Source organism: Sciurus vulgaris, assembly GCF_902686455.1.
Source record: "Sciurus vulgaris genome assembly, chromosome: 18".
Lineage (NCBI taxonomy): Eukaryota > Metazoa > Chordata > Mammalia > Rodentia > Sciuridae > Sciurus > Sciurus vulgaris.
This window is the reverse complement of record NC_136479.1, coordinates 9,211,427-9,229,909: the sequence shown is the minus strand read 5'-3', so window position 1 is coordinate 9,229,909 and position 18,483 is coordinate 9,211,427. Positions and strand designations below refer to the sequence as shown.

Genomic DNA, 18,483 nt, shown 5'->3' with positions numbered 1-18,483 from the left:
GACAGGGTCTCTCTGAGTGGTTTAGTGCCTCATTTTTGCTGAGGCTGACCTTGAGCTCTCAATCCTCCTGCCTCAGCCTCCTGAGCCGCTGGGATTACAGGTGTGCACCACAATGCCCAGTATGATTAGCAGTTTTTGATACTGGAGGCCAGGTTTTGATGAGAGCCTCTGCAGCTGTGTAATCACATACACTTGCCCCCAGTACACTTGTCCCTCTTCCTCATGGAAACAGTTTCTTCCTGTCATTCTCAAATCATGTGTCATCCCTTTCCAACTTGAATTTTTAAATTCACAAATCTTACTTAGACAGGATCTAACATAGCCCGTACAGGGCACATGCCTGTAATTCCAGTTCCTCACAAGGCTGAGGCAGGAGGATCGCCAAGGTTGAGGACAACCTGGGCAAAATAAAACAAAAAGGGCTGTAAATTTAGCTCAGTGCTTGCCTAAAATGTGCAAGACCCTGGGTTCAATCCCCAGGATCTAACATTTAGAGTCAGAGAACACACATTACTGAACAACCCCAGTGCTGAGCTCATCTAGTGGGACCAGCTCTCGAAAACCGTCTAGAGAGTACAAACCATCTGCCATAATCCCCCAATCACCCCGGAGCCTGAGATTGTTGGGCTTGGCTGGCCTCCTTGAACTAGTTCCTAAAGAGAGTTCTAAAACCTAGACGTGTGCCCATAAAAAGAGTGACCTAGACATTGTGGGTGTAGTGTGTGTGCAGAGTGGGTTGCTGGTGGCTTCTCAGCCAGAACGACCTTTGAGTCTGAATTTCTCACCTGCTAGCTTAGTGACCTCGGTCAAGTGACTTTTCCAAGCTTTGGTTTTCCTATCTGTAAAGTGATACAGGCAGAACAGACCCTCCCCACTTGGGCTTGGGCACGCAGGAGTTAATCGAGGCAAGGTCGCTGGCAGCGGCACACATCAATAACTAAGATTTATCGAGTACTTCTATGCTCAGCACCTTCCATGAATCACCTCATGTAGTCCTGAGAGCAGCAGCCGAGACCTCTCCTGTCTCACTCCTGTGTCCCCTTTCGCCCTCGCACGAATAAACGAATGGCACAGGGTCTTCCAGGTTCTGTTGTGAGAGTAGTGGCCCCGATTGCTGTTATCATCGGGGCTCCTAAAGCCTAGCGAAACTACCGGCGGGACCACTACTCCACACGTGCGGGCTGGTAGGACAGGACAGCAGTTTCCAGATGTTCCATTGCTGCGCCTGCGCAGACTGCCTGGGCGGGGATGGGGCCACAGGCGCGTGAGGACGGCAGCACCCCAGCAGACTCCGCGGACGGGGGCGGGGCCCGTGAAACGACGCGGGCGCAGACTCTGTGGGCACCGGGGGGGGGCGGGCCCAAGGGGGCGGGACTGCCGGGAGGAGTTCGGGTTGGCGCAGACTCCGTGAGAAGGGGGCGGAGTCGCGGGGACGGGGCGGAGCCGCGGGGGCGGAGCGCCGCCGCGGCGCGGCTGACGTGGAGGGTCCGGGTTAGCGGGCGCGGTCGGCTGCGGGGTTGGGGAGCGGCGGGCCGGGCCGGGCCCCCGGGCCCGAGGCGGCAGCGGCGGCAGCGGTATAAAGCCGGCGACTGGGAGCATGTAATGTCGGAATGCGGAGGCCGCGGCAGCGGCAGCAGCAGCAGCGACGACGCCGAGGACGAGGGTGGCGGCGGCGGCGGCCCCGCGGGCTCCGGCTCCCCTGGCCCGGCCCCGGCCGAAGCGTCCTCGGCGGGTCGGCTCCGCCGCGGGCTGCGCGGCGCCTCCCTCATGGCGCGCCGGCGGCCAGAGCTGCTCTGCGGGGCCGTGGCGCTCGGCTGCGCGCTGCTCCTCGCCCTCAAGTTCACCTGCAGGTGAGGCGGCCGGGCCCCGGGTCCGCGGCCCAGCGCCCCTCAGCCGGGTGGGTCGTCATGGATGGCCGGCTCGGGGCCTTCAGGGTCGGGGGTCCTAGCGGCTTCCGCAGGGAAGTCGGGCCTGACCTTGCCTGGAGCCACGGACTTGACCCTCCCCAGGCCCGCGGCCACGGCCCCCCAGTTTCCGTGCCCGGCCAGCCATATGGCGAGATTTCCGGGTGCTGCCTGGCGCCGCTCCATCCCGTTTTAGCACCGGGGGAGGTGGGTCGTGTTTCTGAGCTGCTCTCACTTGTTAGGGTCTCTGAGGGTGCACCTGTCACTTCTGCTTAGAATATAAGACCCTCGTTTTTCACCTGTTTCATTTCCCTTGTGCAACCAATGTAGTTATTCACAGCCGTTTGAGAGTCCCAGGCTCTTGGGAGTTGGGGCACTCGTTGGTCTGATGATTATTTATCAGTGCCCACTGTCTGCCCAGCATTCGTTAAATCAACAGTGAAGACAAAAGTCTCTGCCCGCCTTGGGTGGATATTCCAGTGGGTGGTACAGACGATGAACAAGGAAACAATTTTGAAGAGCTTCAAGAAGTGCTGTGTAGAGAATAGAAGGGACGAGGGTGGGACTGAAATGCCTTCTTAAGGAATTGGAGGCTCACAGGGAGAGGAAGGAGTCAGCCCTGGGAAGACAGGAGGGAAGAGTGTCCAAGGTAAAGGGAACAGCAAGTACAAAGTTTTGAGACTGGACAAACTTGGTGTTTTCCTGGAACTGGAGGGAGGGAAGACTTGAGCAGGCTGGAGGATAGTGAGGAGGAAGAATGAAAGTTAATGTGCCTTTTCTCAGGGAAGTACACTGATACAAAATTTACATTTCAGTTGTACTCTGGCCTCCCAGGTCCACAGTGTATCTTTTGAGACTCTGGTTTATGAAACCTTTGCCACTGATAATATCCTTTTGATGTGTCAGCCAAGAGGAAGATTTCAACTGGAGACTTTGAAAAAAAATTTTTTTTAAGTTTATTTTGCTCCCCATTGCCAAAAAGATATTACAGGATTGGGTATTTTAGTGGAAAAATAACAAATTTAAATAACTGTCCTAGAACATTTGCTGTGTGCCGGGTATCGTGCCATTAGGGTTTTTCCATCTCAGCACTATTGCAGTTTGGGGCCAGATTATTCTATGTTGTAGGGGATTGTCCTGTGTATTCAAGAAGGGTTAGCACCATCTTTGACTTGTACCCACTAGATGCTGGTAGCACATGCCCTCAGATGTGAGAACCAGTCTCCAGACATTACTAGATGTCTCCTGGTGAACAGAAATGCCTTCTTGGGAACTGTGTCCAGATGAATGCATTTATTCATTTAACATGTAGTTGAGAGCCTAGCATAGATCTCATTTAAATCTTACAATTACCAATAAAGCCTGAGCATACTGTTATCCTTCCCAATTTATAGGTGAAAGAGTCAAGCCTTTGGTCACATTACAAAACCTGCCCAAAGTCAAACCCATCTATTAAATGACTGAACTGAAATTTGAATTTTTTAAAAAAATATTTTTAGCTGTAGATGGACACCATATCTTTATTTTTTTATGTGGTGCTGAGAATCGAACCCAGTGCCTCACACATCCTAGGTGAGTACTCTACCACTAACCCACAACCCCAGCCCCATGAAATTTGAATTTTTTATTGTCAGGTCTCTTAACCTTGCTCTTCATCATTGCCCTCCGCAAGGAAAATATACAAAAGTATTTTACAATTTTGCAAGTTGGCACTTGGGTTCAAATTAGGAAGAGAGGTGTCTCTCCCAAAGGTCTGTGAGTTTTTTTTTTTTTTTTTTTTAAACATCAGTTTGTCTAACTGTGTAAATAATGTTTTGTGTTTGTTCTGAGACAGCATGACTTGATAAGGAAGTTCTTTGAGATTTCAGGAAGAAGGAGTGTAAATACAGTTTCTAGAGCTGGCATATTGAAATTCTGACCTGCTTCTGGCAATGAGAGTGAGCTGTCAATGAGTTTGTTTGTTCATTTTCTTTCTATGCTACTGGCAAATTTAGCAGTCTGTTAATAGGCTTAAATTAATTTTTTCAGTCTTTTTTGATGGAATGGTGTCATGTTACTATTTTATTGCCACACAACTGACTCTGGCATTTGTGTCCCCTTTTCTTATTTTAAGATTTTTAATAAGGACAGAGACTTAGGGGAGAATAATTGGAGTCTTTTGGAATCTTTTAAAATTTTTGTTATTGTTTTTTAATTATTACTAGTAGCTCCCAACCTGAAATAAATGACTGCTCTCTTTAGTGTCTGTCAGCTGACTTCAAACTATATAGTATAAAAAAAAGTTGATTTTTAGGTTGGGTCACAGCTAATAATTGTGCCTCCCTGGGCAGTTTAATCTCCACCTACCTACATTTCTGTACGTTAAATCTCCATGACTTCATCCTGCTTGCTTTCCTTTTATCTTGATTTGAAGGATTTGAAAAAAATGGGTGTGTGTATTAGATGTAAATGTATACCTATGTGCACATACACTCGTTTTTGCTTTTTTTTTTTTTTGTTATTTCAAAACTGCCTCTATCCTCCTTGGAAAGAGGTGTAGGGTATAAGTTTCGTGTAAAAATTGGGTTTGCAGCTAGGTGTGGTGCACACCTGTATCCCAGTGATTTGCAAAGCTGAGGCAGGAGGATCACAAGTTTGAGGCAAGCCTCAGCAATGTATCAAGACCCTAAGCAACAGAGTGAAACCCTATTTAAAAAAAGGGTGGTTGGGGGTGGTTGGAGGTGTAACATAGTAGTAAAGCACCCCTGGGTTCAATCCCCAGTACCCCCTCAAAAAAAAAAAAAAAAAATGAGTTTACAACAGGCCTTTCTTGTTTACAAACAACTCTTGATTTTTTTTTTTGCACCTGAAACATTGCAGAACTGCAGAACATCTTTGATGTGGGTATAGTTTTTCAGAAACAGAAGCAAATTCAAGAGATAAATGGAACTCATGAATGTTTCTGATGGAGCAGAGGCAAATGTTTCTCTTTCCTGGCCAGTTTCTCTTTCTCCCTCTCCTTCCCTACCTCCCTCCCCCACCTCTTTCTTTTTTGTGTTACTTGGGATTAAACCCAGGGCCTTGCACACACTAGGGAAATGCTCTATTACTGAGCCACACACACTGCAGCCATTGTTTTCATTTTCAGACAGGATCTCACCAGGTTGCACAGGGTGGCCTTGAACTTAGTATCCTCCTGCCTCATCCTCCCAAGTACTGGAATTACAGGCATGTACCACCCTGCCTGGCTAATGTTTGTGTTTTGATTGGTCTTTTAATTTATCTGGCTTGTTTACTTTAGGAACTCCTCTGAACCTGCAGAGCAAAAACACTAAGTTGATGATTCTCTTTTCTTGAGCTGTCAGACACCTGTCTTTTCCCACAGATTGCATTATTAGGTGCCTAACATGCTATTTGAATGGTTAAAAAAACAAACAAAACAAAACAAAACATAATTGCTCCAAATAACAGGACTTTGGATCTCTTGAGAATGTGTCACTTTTCACCATGCAGCCTTTCCCATTTCTTTGCATGGCTGTCTTGTCATTCAGGTCTCACATTAGATGGTACTATTCTGCCTACTGCCCTATAGTGGGACTGCTGTGTCCCTGTGTTACATCACCACATTTTATTCTCTACACAGCAGTGACCATTTTGTGTACTTTTATTGTTAGTTGTTTGTTTGGTTACTTGCCATCTTCCTCTGCTAGAAAGTAAGCTCCTTAGAATACAGCCTACTGGCTATGCTGGCCTAGGGGCCTGTACCTCTGAAGAACCATGTGTGAAGCACAATAACAGTTGGTAAATCAACATTTTATAAATAATCATGTCAGTGAATTTTTCAGATTATGGGCACAATACCTTTGTTTTATTTTATTTATTTTTTTTAAATTATTTTTAAATTTTTTACAGACTGCATTTTGATTCATTGTACACAAATGGGGTACATCATTTCGTTTCTGTGGTTGTACATGATGTAGATTCATACCATGCGTGTAATCATACATGCACACAGGATAATGATGTCTGTCTCATTCCACCATTTTTCATACCCCCCCATTTCCTCTACATAATCCAGAGTTACTCATTCTTCTCTCACTCCCCACCCCCCAACCCCATTGTATATCATTCTCCACTTATCAGGGAAAACATTTGGAAGCAGTATGGAGAATCCTCAGAAAACTTGGAATGGACCCACCTTTTGACCCAGTTATCCCATTCCTTGGTTTATACCCAAAGGACTTAAAATTAGCATACTACAGTAACACAGCAACATCAACGTTTATAGTAGCTTAGTTCACGATAGCTAGATTGTGAAACCAGCCTAGATGCCCTTCAACAGATGAATGGATAAAGAAACTGTGGTATATATATTTTATTTTTTTAAATGGTACTGACGATCGAACCCAGGGCCTCAAGCATGCTAGGCAAGTGCTCTACCACTGAACTACAACCCCAGTCCCTTTTCAGATTGTGGATGTATTCTATATAGACTTTGGGGTTAAAATGTCATTCAAATAGGAGATCTGTTCCTTTTAGCACTTTTGTCTATTTTGGGATTTCATAGAAGCACAGTCATATTATATGTACTCTTTGATGTCTAACTTTTCACTCAGCATAATTATTTTGGGATTCATCCGAGTTATAGTATGTCTGAGTATTTTTGTTTGGAATAACCATGAATGGTAAGACTGCCTCAGTTAAGCTATTTACCCGATGAGTCATGTCGGCTTTTTATGCTTACTATTAGCAGTACTCCTTTTTACTTTTCTTTTCTCATCTTTATGCTTCTGTCCTTTGTCTTTATATCTAAAATATGTCCTCCCCCCCTTTTTTTTTCAGTGTTGTGGATTGGATCCAGGGCCTTGGGCATACTAGGCAAGCACTGTACCATTGAACTACAGCTTCAGCCCTTTTTATTTTATTTTGAGACCGGGACTCACTAAGTTGCCCAGGCTGGTCTGGAACATGGGATCCTCCTTCCTCCTGAGTAGTAAAATGTATCTCTTAGATAATATATAATTGGGTCTTGCTTTATATTGTCTAGCTGTCTCTCTTCTATTACTTGGTTTGTTTAGTCTTTTTCTATTGAATGTAATTATAATTACTGATGTGGTTTGGTTTAAGTCTTCTTGCTATTTGTTTTCTATTTGTACTTTCTGGGTTTGGTTCCTCTCAGTCCTTTCTGCCTTCTTTTGGTTTAGTATTTTCTTTTTTTTTTTTTTTTTTTTTTAGGGTTCATTTTTATATAGCTTGTTTCTTAGCTAAACTATTACGGCAGTTTTATGCTGTTAGTACAAGTATATGGACAACTCAAGGCCACTTGAACTTGGTGAGATATAGTCCCAGCCAGAACCTGTTTGTCCTGATGGAAAAGTTATGACCATTCTGACTTCTGAACACTTGTTCAGGGTTCCTTCTCCTCCTGACTTCTCCCTACTGGGAACCGCAGGTGTTCAGAAAGCCTGTTTTCTAGTTAAGTAGACTTATTGCTTTGTTACTTGTGTTTTATACCTTTTGGATTATATGATGTTTTTGGAAAAATGTGTATTATTATTTAATTATTACTTTTGCATGAATGCCCTGTATAAATATAGACCTGCCCTACCTAACTCACTTACGTTTTCTCAGATTTGAGTCACTGGTAAGCAGCTACATAGCAGTCTTACTAGTGTGGCCTGTGTGTTCCCTCCCCATACTTCTGAGCTCCAGAGCTGGTAGCCCTAAAGACCAGTGGCTCCTGTGGTAAGCCAGGCTGCAAAGAGGTTGGGAATGGAATCTTTGGGGTGTGGCAGCAAGGCTGTAGAGTATTCTGCTCTCCAGTCCTCTTCTAGTCCATGCCTAGTGGGACAGAATACCAGAGAATCATTTCTGCAATGTCATTCATGTCTGTGTCGGCTGGAAATTGCCTTAGCACAGTATACTACTTTTACTTCAGGACAGTGATTCGAGAACTCCACTGTTTTATTCAAAGAAGGCCTTTTCTTTTAAACTTCATTCTCCTTCTACCCAAAGCTGTTGTAAGAAGAAGATAAATAAGCAATCTTGTTTGTGTTTATTCTTTTTTAGTCGAGCAAAAGATGTGATAATCCCAGCAAAACCACCTGTCAGCTTTTTCTCCTCGAGGTCTCTGGTCCTTGACCTCTTTCAGGGACAACTGGACTATGCTGAACACGTTCGCCGGGATTCGGAGGTGGTACTTCTGTTCTTTTATGCCCCGTGGTGTGGCCAGTCCATTGCTGCCAGGGCAGAAATCGAGCATGCAGCAAGCCGGCTTTCAGACCAGGTAACACTGACATTCAGCCCCAAAAGTTAATGATCATCAATTCTGTGTGTAAGAGATGATGTCTCCTGGAGACTCCCTGTCCATCTGGCAGTTTTGTCAAGGTGAACTCTGGGGTGGTTTGTCAATTTCAAAGCCTGCTGTAAAGAACAAAGAATTTGAGTGTGACGGTCATAGTTGAGGACAAGAGTGGGAACAAATTCTGGATCTTTTTTGGCAGGGTGGGTACTGGGGATTGAACTCAGGGGCCCTCACTGAGCCACATCCCCAGCCCTGTTTTTATTTTATTTAGTAACAGGGTCTCACTGAGTTGCTTAGCACCTCATTGTTGGCCGAGGCTGGCTTTGAACTATAGATCCTCCTTCCTCAACCTCCTGAGTCACTGGGATTACGAGCATGCACCATTGAACCCTGCAGATTCTGGATCTTCAGACAAAGGCTATCATGGAAGGAGGGAGGGGACTGAAATCCTAGTTCGATGAATATTTTGCATATCCATTTGATAATGGCTAGGTAAATTTTATGTAGGAGAAATTTATGTATGATATGACTACATTGTCACAGCATTGACCTTTTTAATGCATGAACCAGAACTGTATTCATCAGATGTTTAATGAATGCCAACTTTGGACTGGGTAAGAGGGATAAATAAGTCATCTCTTATGGCAGTTGTTTTCAGCCAAGTGGATCCCAGTGTCTTTTAGAAAATGAGTATTTTGTAATGTTCCTTGTTCTGTCCTAAAAGAAATTCATAGGTGGTAAAACTTCCCTGCACATCTAATTTCAAATAATCTAGAGTGCTAATTGTAACCAAAAATAGTTGGAAAAAAGAAAAGTAAATTACAAGTAAACTTTATGTATTTCAGTATGTGAATGCTTGGGCAAAGCAGGTCCCTGTACTTTTATATAGCACCACTGTGAATGTGGTAGTTATAAATACAGCCTGATGGAGGTGTGATGCGCTGGGGACTCTGAACAGCAAAGTGCTCTCTGTCCTCAGTCTACACAGAAATTATATTCCTGAGAAATTCAGTGAGCACAGCAATCTCACTTAGAACTCACATATGAAGGGACCTCAGTCACACGTTGAAGGGAGTTAACAGTTCTGGATTTGGGTAGTAAGAAACAGGTTTTTCTCCAACGTCAGTACTTGGCAGGCATTTAGAAAACTATGGGATGATGTGGATGGCACTTGCCAGTGCGGAGCAGTTTTGAGCATTGCAGGATATCTGCTAAGACCCTGCCCTACACAGGTTCTGTAGCTTCTCCCAATTACAGCAACAAACAGAAGGCATCCCACAGATTGATTAGAGGCTTCTGCGGAGAACCACTCACCTGAGATAACTGGTGCAGGCAGCTGAGTTGCAGAAGTTCATTCGGAACTTTCAGTTGGTTTTTCTTAGAAACAAGTAATGTTACAGATGGTGACCAGGCATTCCACCAGCAAGGTGAGCCCTTTTAACCGTTATATCCCTGAGCATGTGTCAGGTACTACTTACATTTAACTCTGTTCCTTATAACATTCATTGGTGTTGGTGGGACAGGTTCTCACAGTGTTGTTTTCTCTCCAACCCCTTTAAAAATTACAAGTACTAAGGAAGCTGCCAGGTACTCCCAGGAAAGAAACAGGAATTCTGATGGAGCACTGGGAGGCAAGCAGTATGTAAACATAAAATAAATGACCTTTTTGTCAGTTTTTCCCCAGTTTTCTGGATCTAGAGAGCAGCGAACCCATTGCCTGTGTGGGGAAAAAGGAAGATTGTAGTTTATTTTAGATGAATTGTAGGTTAGTGTTATTTTGCTCTGGAATATTTGCCCTTCTGAATGATGGTATTGGAATATTAATAACAGCTTCCAGTGGAGCCAAACAGTTTGTTAAAGAGGCACAGAAACACACAATGGGGGTTACAGTGTCCCCCACAGTGACTGGCTATGCTCTTTTCAAAATCATTTTTTTAGCTCCTTCCACATTGAGAGCTTTCGTTCCATATGCTCAGGAGGGAAAAGGATTTGGGGTTTATTTTCAGAGATAGGCAAAAATCTTTTGAACCATATTGCTTAGTAAAATTAGCAAAATGGTAGATTGTACTCTGTTTTTGAGTTTAAAAAAAGAGGAGATGTAAAATTCAAGTAAAGCCATTGTTATTTTTCTTTTTGTCTAGAAATAGACTCTAAAAGGAGTTCTGAAAGGTTGCCACTAAGCTTTGAGCAGTTTTTTGTTGTGATAGTAGATTTAAAATATTTGAAAGTGTCTTCATTTGTAGTCTGTATTGTTCAACAATTTGTTGTGAACCTTTTCAGACAGCAAAAGTGAAAGAATTTTGCATGTACTCACCACCCACATTCTGCTAACATCTTATTGTGCTTATTTTGTCATGTGGTTTCCCATCTAACCATCCCTCAAATCCAGAGGTTCTCAACTACTGGCCATATTGCCACTGCCCCTGCCTCCAGGACTTTTGGCCTTGTCTGGAGACATTTTTGGTTGTCACTGCTTCAGAAAGGAGTGCTACTGGTTATCTAGTGTGTAGAACCCAGGAAAGCTGTAAAGTGCCCTGCACCACCCTGTGTCTAGTTCTTAGGACATCTGTCATCACAAAGCAGGTGTAACCCCTTCATGCATTCAGCCCCAAATGGCAGTACTGCCAGAGTTGAGAAGCTGCTCCAGTCCATTAATCCATCTCATTTTTTGGCACCTTTCAAAGTAAATTGCAGATACAGGGACACTTTTCCCTAAATACTTCAGTATCTACCTATAAATACATGTAGTTAGTCCATGTTTTTATTACTTAAGTGAAAAATACCCTTCAGAGCATGCTTAAAACATCAATTATTAGTTTTTTAAATAACCCTTTGATATTTGTGATGTTTTATTCACAGTAGCATTTTAGTTTTGGATGCTTTGTTTGACAGTCAAAAGGCATATCCTTCTGTTGTTTGTTTCAGTGGTGCTGGGAATTGAACCCAGGGCCTTGAGCATGCTGAGCAGTTGCTCTACATTTGAACTACACACCCAGCCCCAAGAATATCTAGATTCATGCTTAGAAAAAGCCCCTTGGTACTCATTCACTTTAAAATTCAAAACAAATAACTCTTGGGTCAGACTTCAAGTCCTAGCTGACACTGAAGAGATGAGTCTTTTTTATTTTAGTGGCAAATTAGGACCTTTGAAAGCTTGATGCAATTTAAAAAAAAAAAAATGTACTTTCTGTTTCAGTGAGAGAGGACTAGTTCCATTTTTATAATTTCATCTTTCAAATCTTGGTAACTGTTCAGTTGTTATTCATAGTCATTTGAAACCCTTTTTTGGCTCTGCAGGTGTTGTTTGTGGCAATTAACTGTTGGTGGAACCAGGGGAAATGCAGAAAACAGAAACACTTCTTTTATTTTCCTGTAATACATCTGTACCATCGGAGGTAAGGACTTTTTAGTAGTGTTTCTGATTTCAGTTGTTTAAAATACCGTAATGGTTTTTTCTATATAAAAGTATTAGATATTCACTGTATAAAATTGAGAAAATACAGATAAACACAAATTAAAAAAGAGATCTCTAATTGCTGTGTTTTTATTTATTTTTCTCTTATAAATGTACATGTCTACCCCTTATTTGAAGCAAAAGATAGGACCAGGCAATAATGCTATTTCCTAAACTGCTTTTTTTCACTTTCATGAATGTCTTTTTATATCATTATATGTATTATGGCATTTTATTTTTTATTTTTTTTGCAATGCTAAGGATCAAACCTGGATCCTTGAACATGCTAGGCAAGTGCTTTATCACTGAGCTACATCCCCTGCTCTCTACATTATTATTATTATTATTATTATTATTATTATTTGGTATGCAGTATTATTTTTAAAAGTACAATTACTCCATTGAATGACTGTACATTTCAGGTATTCAAAAAGTATTTCGTATTGCAGAAATACATAATTCCTCATTACCTGGCAGCATCACATGGTCAAGAATGTATCTTACCATATTTTTCAATTGGGGAGAAAATTACTACTGGTTCATAATTTCATGTCCCAAGTTCTGAAATTACAAAGACTGGAAAACTTAGGATTTCATGAATTTTGTCCTGAGATGGGTACATCTGACCTAAAGTAAGATGAAGCTACCTGTGATCTTTATCCCACTTAAGCTAGCTCTTCTTTCTGCAGAAATACTGATGTTTGGCTTTGGAGTATTGCCCAGACCATCCTGTGGATATTATTAAGTTATGTCTGAGAATCTGACTCAGAAGAGTTTTGGAGGCAGAAGATGGGAAGTTAGTCTTTGTTCAGTGTGATTGGCTTGAAGTTTATGGTTAAAGGAGAATTGACTAGTAAGGTCTTTACAATGTAGGCTTTCCTCTCCCCTCCTTCTGAACTCCTTGGGCTGTAGTCAATAGGGTTTATGACAAGCATCAGTAGACAGTCATTTCTAGATTCTCTGTCCCACTCCATCCATTTCCATATCTCTAACATAAACTGTTGGGTGGCACATAGTACTATTTCCAGGAGTGATGGATAGTAGTACTTGGGCAAATCATACTTCCCTACCTGACCTCCACCCTCACATTTTCTTTTGGACATTAAATGTTTATAATTTTAATATTTACAGTAATAAGCCAGTTTTTGCCTGAGGACTATTGAGACCAATTTTTTGATCCCCCCACCTGCTTTTTTGCCCACTTATTTGAGGTTTTACCACTACTTTGAAGGTTAAGGTGCAGGTTGTTTAGAATACAAGGATAGTTTCTTGATAATTGTTTAGGGTTTCTTTTCTTTCTTTTTTTTTTTTAAAGGTACGTGTAAGCTGTACTTGAAGGTTCTAAGACTGTTATCTGTAACATGGAGATTAACGTGCCTTCTGAGGCCTCTGCATTACTCTCTGGCTTTGGAAATGGGCACAGATGCCTAGCAGGGGTGAAAGTCCATGCTAGTTGCCCAGATGTGGCCCTAACTTGATGTGACATTAAAATCAGAAGAATTCTCTCGAATTGAGTACAAATATCATTTTGAGATACATGGGTATACAGTATTGTCTTATATTGTTTGTTTTCTTAGCTCTTGTAGAAAGATTGAAAGGACTTTAGGAGAATCTAGTCTGTCCCTTTTGCTTTACAGATGAGGAATTTGAGGTTGGTACTCATCTTGAAATACCTGCCCCTCATCTTTGCCTGCTGCTGTTTTACTTGTTGAGTCAGTGCAGATCCCTTACTACTTGTTTCAACACTTCCATTTTCAGTGTACCTGAAACAGTGCTAAGGCACAGAAATTCCCAGAAGGTAGTTCTTTCATATTCTACCTTAGATCTCTCAAGATCTCTATTTTATGAGTGTACACACACACACACAAATGTTTCCATCGGCCAAAGGTTGCTGGGAGCATTCTCAGTAGTCACAAGGTTCCTCTGGTTAACAGGCCTGAAGTTGTACCCCCTGGGTCTTGTTACTGAGCACATCACTGCTGTTTGTGTGTTTTTGTTACTGCTGTTGCTCTTTTGTTATAATGACTTATCTTATAGAAGCTGCTTAAAGAAACTAATAGGCTTTTCTGTTTTGGGAAAGTAGTTTTTGGTTTGTATTGAGACCAGTCACAGAAAAAGTTAATTAAGGATCTGAAGCAGGGAGGTGTGTCCTCACAACCCTGTGTCAGAGCTCCGTAGCCCTGGATCAGCATGTCCTGTAGCAATGGCTGTAGTTTATTGGTAAAGTATGCCCCACATCCTACATTCTGGGATCTTGTTAACCTTGATAAATCAGTTGAACCCTTACAATATCACACCAAGGAAACTCAGCAAAGCCTGTTGGCTTACATAGATGAGGTTTCTGGATTTGTTGGCTCCTTTTTGCTAAACAAAATAAGTTTTTCCTTTAAAAATTGCTAGTGATTGGTGGGGCTGGTGGTGATGGTGGTGATTTCTAAACTGAACTAATTGTGGTAAGTTTTTTGAACTGATAGAATTCCTAACTCTTCTCCCAGCTGTGCTTGTACAGTGCTGTTTTTACTTTTTCATGCTGAAATTCCTTCCATGCCATGCTCTGCAGTGTACACTGAGGAATTGTCGCTCTCATCATGTGTGTGTGTGAATGTTTGTGACCATGTATCACAGTCTTGTGAGCACAGAATTTGATTCCTGACTGTGCTCAGTTGTTGCTGTTAACAACAGGCTCAGTGTCAGTTGCTGTTGAGAGAGAAGAATGGTTATGGGGTTGCTGGATTTTAAGTTCCTCCCAGCCACCACCTACCATCAGTTGTATTTGTCTGTGTTGTGCAAGGTTGAGAGAGCCATGGGTGGATTCCGACAGCTTGGGAACATGACTGAATGGTGGCAGCATTACCTCTTAGTGTTGAATGGAATCCCTGTGTGTCCTCAAGCATAGCTGTGAGGAAGAGGAAGATAGCTGGGCTCTGCAGCTCCCCACCTTCGTACTTCCATGTTGTTGCTTTTCCTGTTGTAATAAAGTTTAGATAGGCTTAAACTTCATTTCCTGATCCTTTGTTTAAGTGCCTATGGAATGTTTAATTCCTTCTATCTAGTAGGCCAAGGGCCAGCTGCTCAACTTGTTCCTCATTTCAGAGTGACATGTGAAGGTTCTCTGCCCACATACAGTGAAGTGTGTAGTTAAGATCCTGGAATTCTTCAGCATGTGGCCAGTTCCCAGAGCAGCCTTGTTTTTAAAAGAAATGTTGTGGGAATTCATTTTTCCTTCAGAGACTAGAAAGAATTTAGTTTGCAATTGAATGAAGCTCAGGGTAGGGTCATGGCTTCTTGTACCTCCCCTCCTTAAAGTGCTGATTCTTGATTAGTGCTCCAGCACCCCTCAGCAAAGCAGGTTACTTCCCCTGAAGCAGTTGGACACTAAAGCAAGACATTTTCATCCTGTGGTATTGATGATTTTAGCTATACATTACAGGCTTAATGCATGGTGTATTATTTTTACTTTTTCTTTATTTATTTTTATTTTATTTTATTTTTTGGTACTAGTTTTGGACCAATCGAATACAAAGGCCCCATGAGTGCTGTTTACATTGAGAAGTTTGTCCGCCGGGTGATGAAACCACTTCTCTACATCCCATCTCAATCAGAATTACTAGATTTTCTCTCAAACTACGAGGTACTTATCTTTCATATCTCCTCCATTCCCAAGGCCTTTTACTGGGTTGTACTGGATTGTTCATATTTAAAGGTTTTTTTTTTTCTTTTTTTAAAAAATACCTCCTGAATTGCAGCACTTAAAAGATCACTTTATAGATAAACACCAGTTAAATGCATTTTAAGTTAGGTGCAGTGGCACACAACTGTAATCCTAGGTGCTTGGGAGGCTGAGGCAGGAGGCCAGCAAGTTTGAGGCCAGCCTCAGCAATTTAGACCCTGTCTCAAAATAGGTAGGTAGGTAGGTAGATAGAAAGAAAGAAAGGATAGGAAGGACTGGGGATATCATTCAGTGGTAAAGCACCACTGGGTTTAATTCCCAGTACTCAGGGAAAAAAAATGTATTTTGAGATGACTGATCATAATGATGGTTTGACCAAGTGAGTTTTAAGGGAATAGAATACTTGCAAAATCTTGTGTTTTGGGAATTTTTAACAAACTTTGACCTTGTCTCATAGTTAAAGTACATGAGAGTTAATTTACTATTTATGTATAGTTGTAAATTTCTAAGAATGCCATTTGATGCTTTGCAGTATTGCAGAAATACCTTACTTTTCTTGTTTGTTGTAGTTTAGCTTTTTTTAAAACAAAAAAAGATGGAAATATGTGCCTTTTTATTTGATTAATTGTATAACTATTTCAAGCTCTTATTTGTAGAAAATTTCCCAACTTTCTTAGTGTGTCTTCTCTCCTGCTTCCTCATTGACAGCTTCAACCCCTGATAAATTATTTTTATAAGATATTTTATGCATGTTCAGGATAAGTTATTGAGAGACCAGCAATGAGATTAATAATCTAAAAGATTATAAAATTAGCTCCACAAAATCCTTCACTGGGACATGTGTCAGGTCATACTTGGATGCGACAAGGAAGCATGAGGATGCTTGGGTGCAGCAACATCAAGACCACGAATACACGATAGAGGGAAACACCCTGTGAATCTGGACCTCGCTGACTGACTTGCATTATGTCTGTTTTGTGTAGATTGGATGTGAATTTTTTCACCAGGACACCATTTCTGACTTTTTTCTTTCATGTTACGTGTTCGCCATTAGCAGATTCCCCAAGCAACATGGTTAATGTCTGTCATTCAACTTGTAGATCGTAGATGTATGTCAGAGTAAATACTCCCTAATCCCATGTGGAGAAAGGACGGTCCTCTTGGGCTTCTCCCCTGCCCTGGGCAGGTTGATGGCTGAGAGCTGGGCTGGGAGGCAGGGTGCCAGGGCACAGGCGGGACTAACTGGATCTGGGATGTGGGGCTGGTTACTCACCTCCTGGGCATCAGGGGCTGGGCCAGGCTTTTCTTAGGATTCCTTTTAACTCTTCAAGTGCGATACTGTGATCAGTGGGTTTTCCGGTGAATTTGTAGTAGGTGGCAGGCAGTCACTGGCATGGCACAGCAAGGTGGTGAAAAGTCGTGAGTCAGACCTGAGTTGAAACTTGGTTCCATCACTTACTAGTTGTGTGGGCTAGGGCTACTTACCCTCTTTAAGTCTTCATTTTATCAACTGTAAGACAGAAATAAAGCAGGTGAAACAGAGAAAGTGCCCAGGGTATAGTTTCAGTAAAAATGATATCATAGAAAACATCCTCGATATTAGGACTATTAAGAGAAACTTAGGGACTGGGGTGTGACTCAGTGGGAAAGCACTTGCCCAGCATGTGTGAGGCCTTGAGTTCAATCCATAGCACCACCAAAAAAAAAAAAAGAAAAGAAAAAAAGAAACGTAAATGTGATGATACTCACTGGATTTCTCTATGTTTATAGAAAGGAAGAAAAATGTTCTGTAACTAAGAGGACAAAATGACCTGTAGGGCTGACTGTCATCCTTCACTCATGCTTTCTTGATTTGTTTGTAGAATACTTTGCCTGATTTTAATGGATACCCCCTTTTTTTCTTTCTTTTTCTTTTTCTTTTTCCCACATGTGTGTTTGTTGCTGGGGAATTGAACCAGGGCCTCATGCATGCTGTTTTAGTTGTTTGTTTTTGGTGGTGATATTGGAGATAGAACCCAGGGATGTTTTACTCCTGGGCTACGTCCCCAGTCCTTTTTGTTTATTTTGAGACAGGGTCTTGCTAAGTTGCCCAGGCTGCCTTTGAACTTGACGTCTTCCTGCCTCAACCTCCTGAATTGCTGGGGTTATGTAGGTGGGCACCATAGCCTGGCCCCCCTTTTTTTTCTTTTCCCCTTTAAATTTTCATTCATGCTCTTCTGAAAAGGAAATAGAAAAAGGAGAGGAGCAACAGATATCATACAGCATGTGTTAACTTTCCCCAAAAGTTTGGAAACAATTGAGATAGTTTAGCCTAACAATAAGACTGAGAGGCAACTTCATTACTGTTTTCATCACTGTCAGATTTGTACATCCAGAGAGCTCTGGTGATAAAGGAGAAGAACTCCATTAGAATACTAGAGGGCTGGGTTTTAACCCTTATCTTAGCAAGTCTAATTTATGAGTTTCACTCAGATTTCTTATCTCTAAAATAAGGGTGTTGGTTGACTTAGATAATTCTTGATAACTCTTGTGGCTTCAGTGAAGTTTAGAGACTGGAAAGAGACAGACAAAAGTTTTGTAAGCTTCTTATTGGAAAAGTTGTTTTTTAGTTTGTTTTTGAGATGGAGGTCTCCCTGTGTTACCCAGACTGGACCTGAATTCCTGGGCTCAAGCAGTCTTCTTGCCTCAGCCTCCAAGTGGCTGGGACTGTAGGTGTGTGCTACTGTGCACCCAGCTAGGAAAGTACTTTCAAGGCAGTGACCTTGAAATCTTAGGGCAGATATCTTTTTAACTCCTTTTTATTTATTGCCTTATTACTTCTAGTGTTCTTTCTAGTAGCATCTGTAGGAGAGAAACAGTACTCATTGTGACTGAACAGCCAGGCTGCTACTTGAGCTGTAACCTTTGCATCTTTTGAATTTGCTCTCCAGCAGTGCTTTCAAAGATCCGGCTCCAGTTAGTGACAAGGAGTTCCTTCCTATCAGTCTCAAAGTTGTGCGGACATTGTCACTTGTGGTTGGGTTTTGGCAGCCCACTTAATTAGTGATGTACAACACTGGTTAGACCACCTTTAAGAAGGAGCCAAGAGTGCTGCTACAGTGGAACCCTGCTGCAAAGGCCTCCAGGTGCCCTGAAAATGGTGGGCTTCCTCCCCAGAGCTGTGTTGGTGTCA

The 18,483-nt window shown here is 42.2% G+C and overlaps 1 protein-coding gene across 5 annotated transcripts in view; it reads left to right on the top strand.

Annotated features, from left to right (window-relative positions):
- Positions 1-1,524: 1,524 nt before the first annotated feature.
- The window catches only part of TXNDC11 (thioredoxin domain containing 11), a 59,916-nt gene continuing 42,957 nt past the window's right edge, over positions 1,525-18,483 (top strand). For 2 of the 5 annotated variants that reach the window (XM_079121404.1, XM_079121403.1), the window contains exons 1-2: positions 8,031-8,169; positions 11,485-11,582. In XM_079121404.1, the coding sequence (XP_078977530.1) occupies positions 11,526-11,582 (57 nt within the window). In that variant the 5' untranslated portion in view covers positions 8,031-8,169; positions 11,485-11,525. Of the gene's footprint in view, positions 1,898-7,952; positions 8,170-11,484; positions 11,583-15,142; positions 15,273-18,483 lie in introns of those variants that run through there. The other 3 variants (XM_079121405.1, XM_079121402.1, XM_079121401.1) reach the window with 3 other exon arrangements.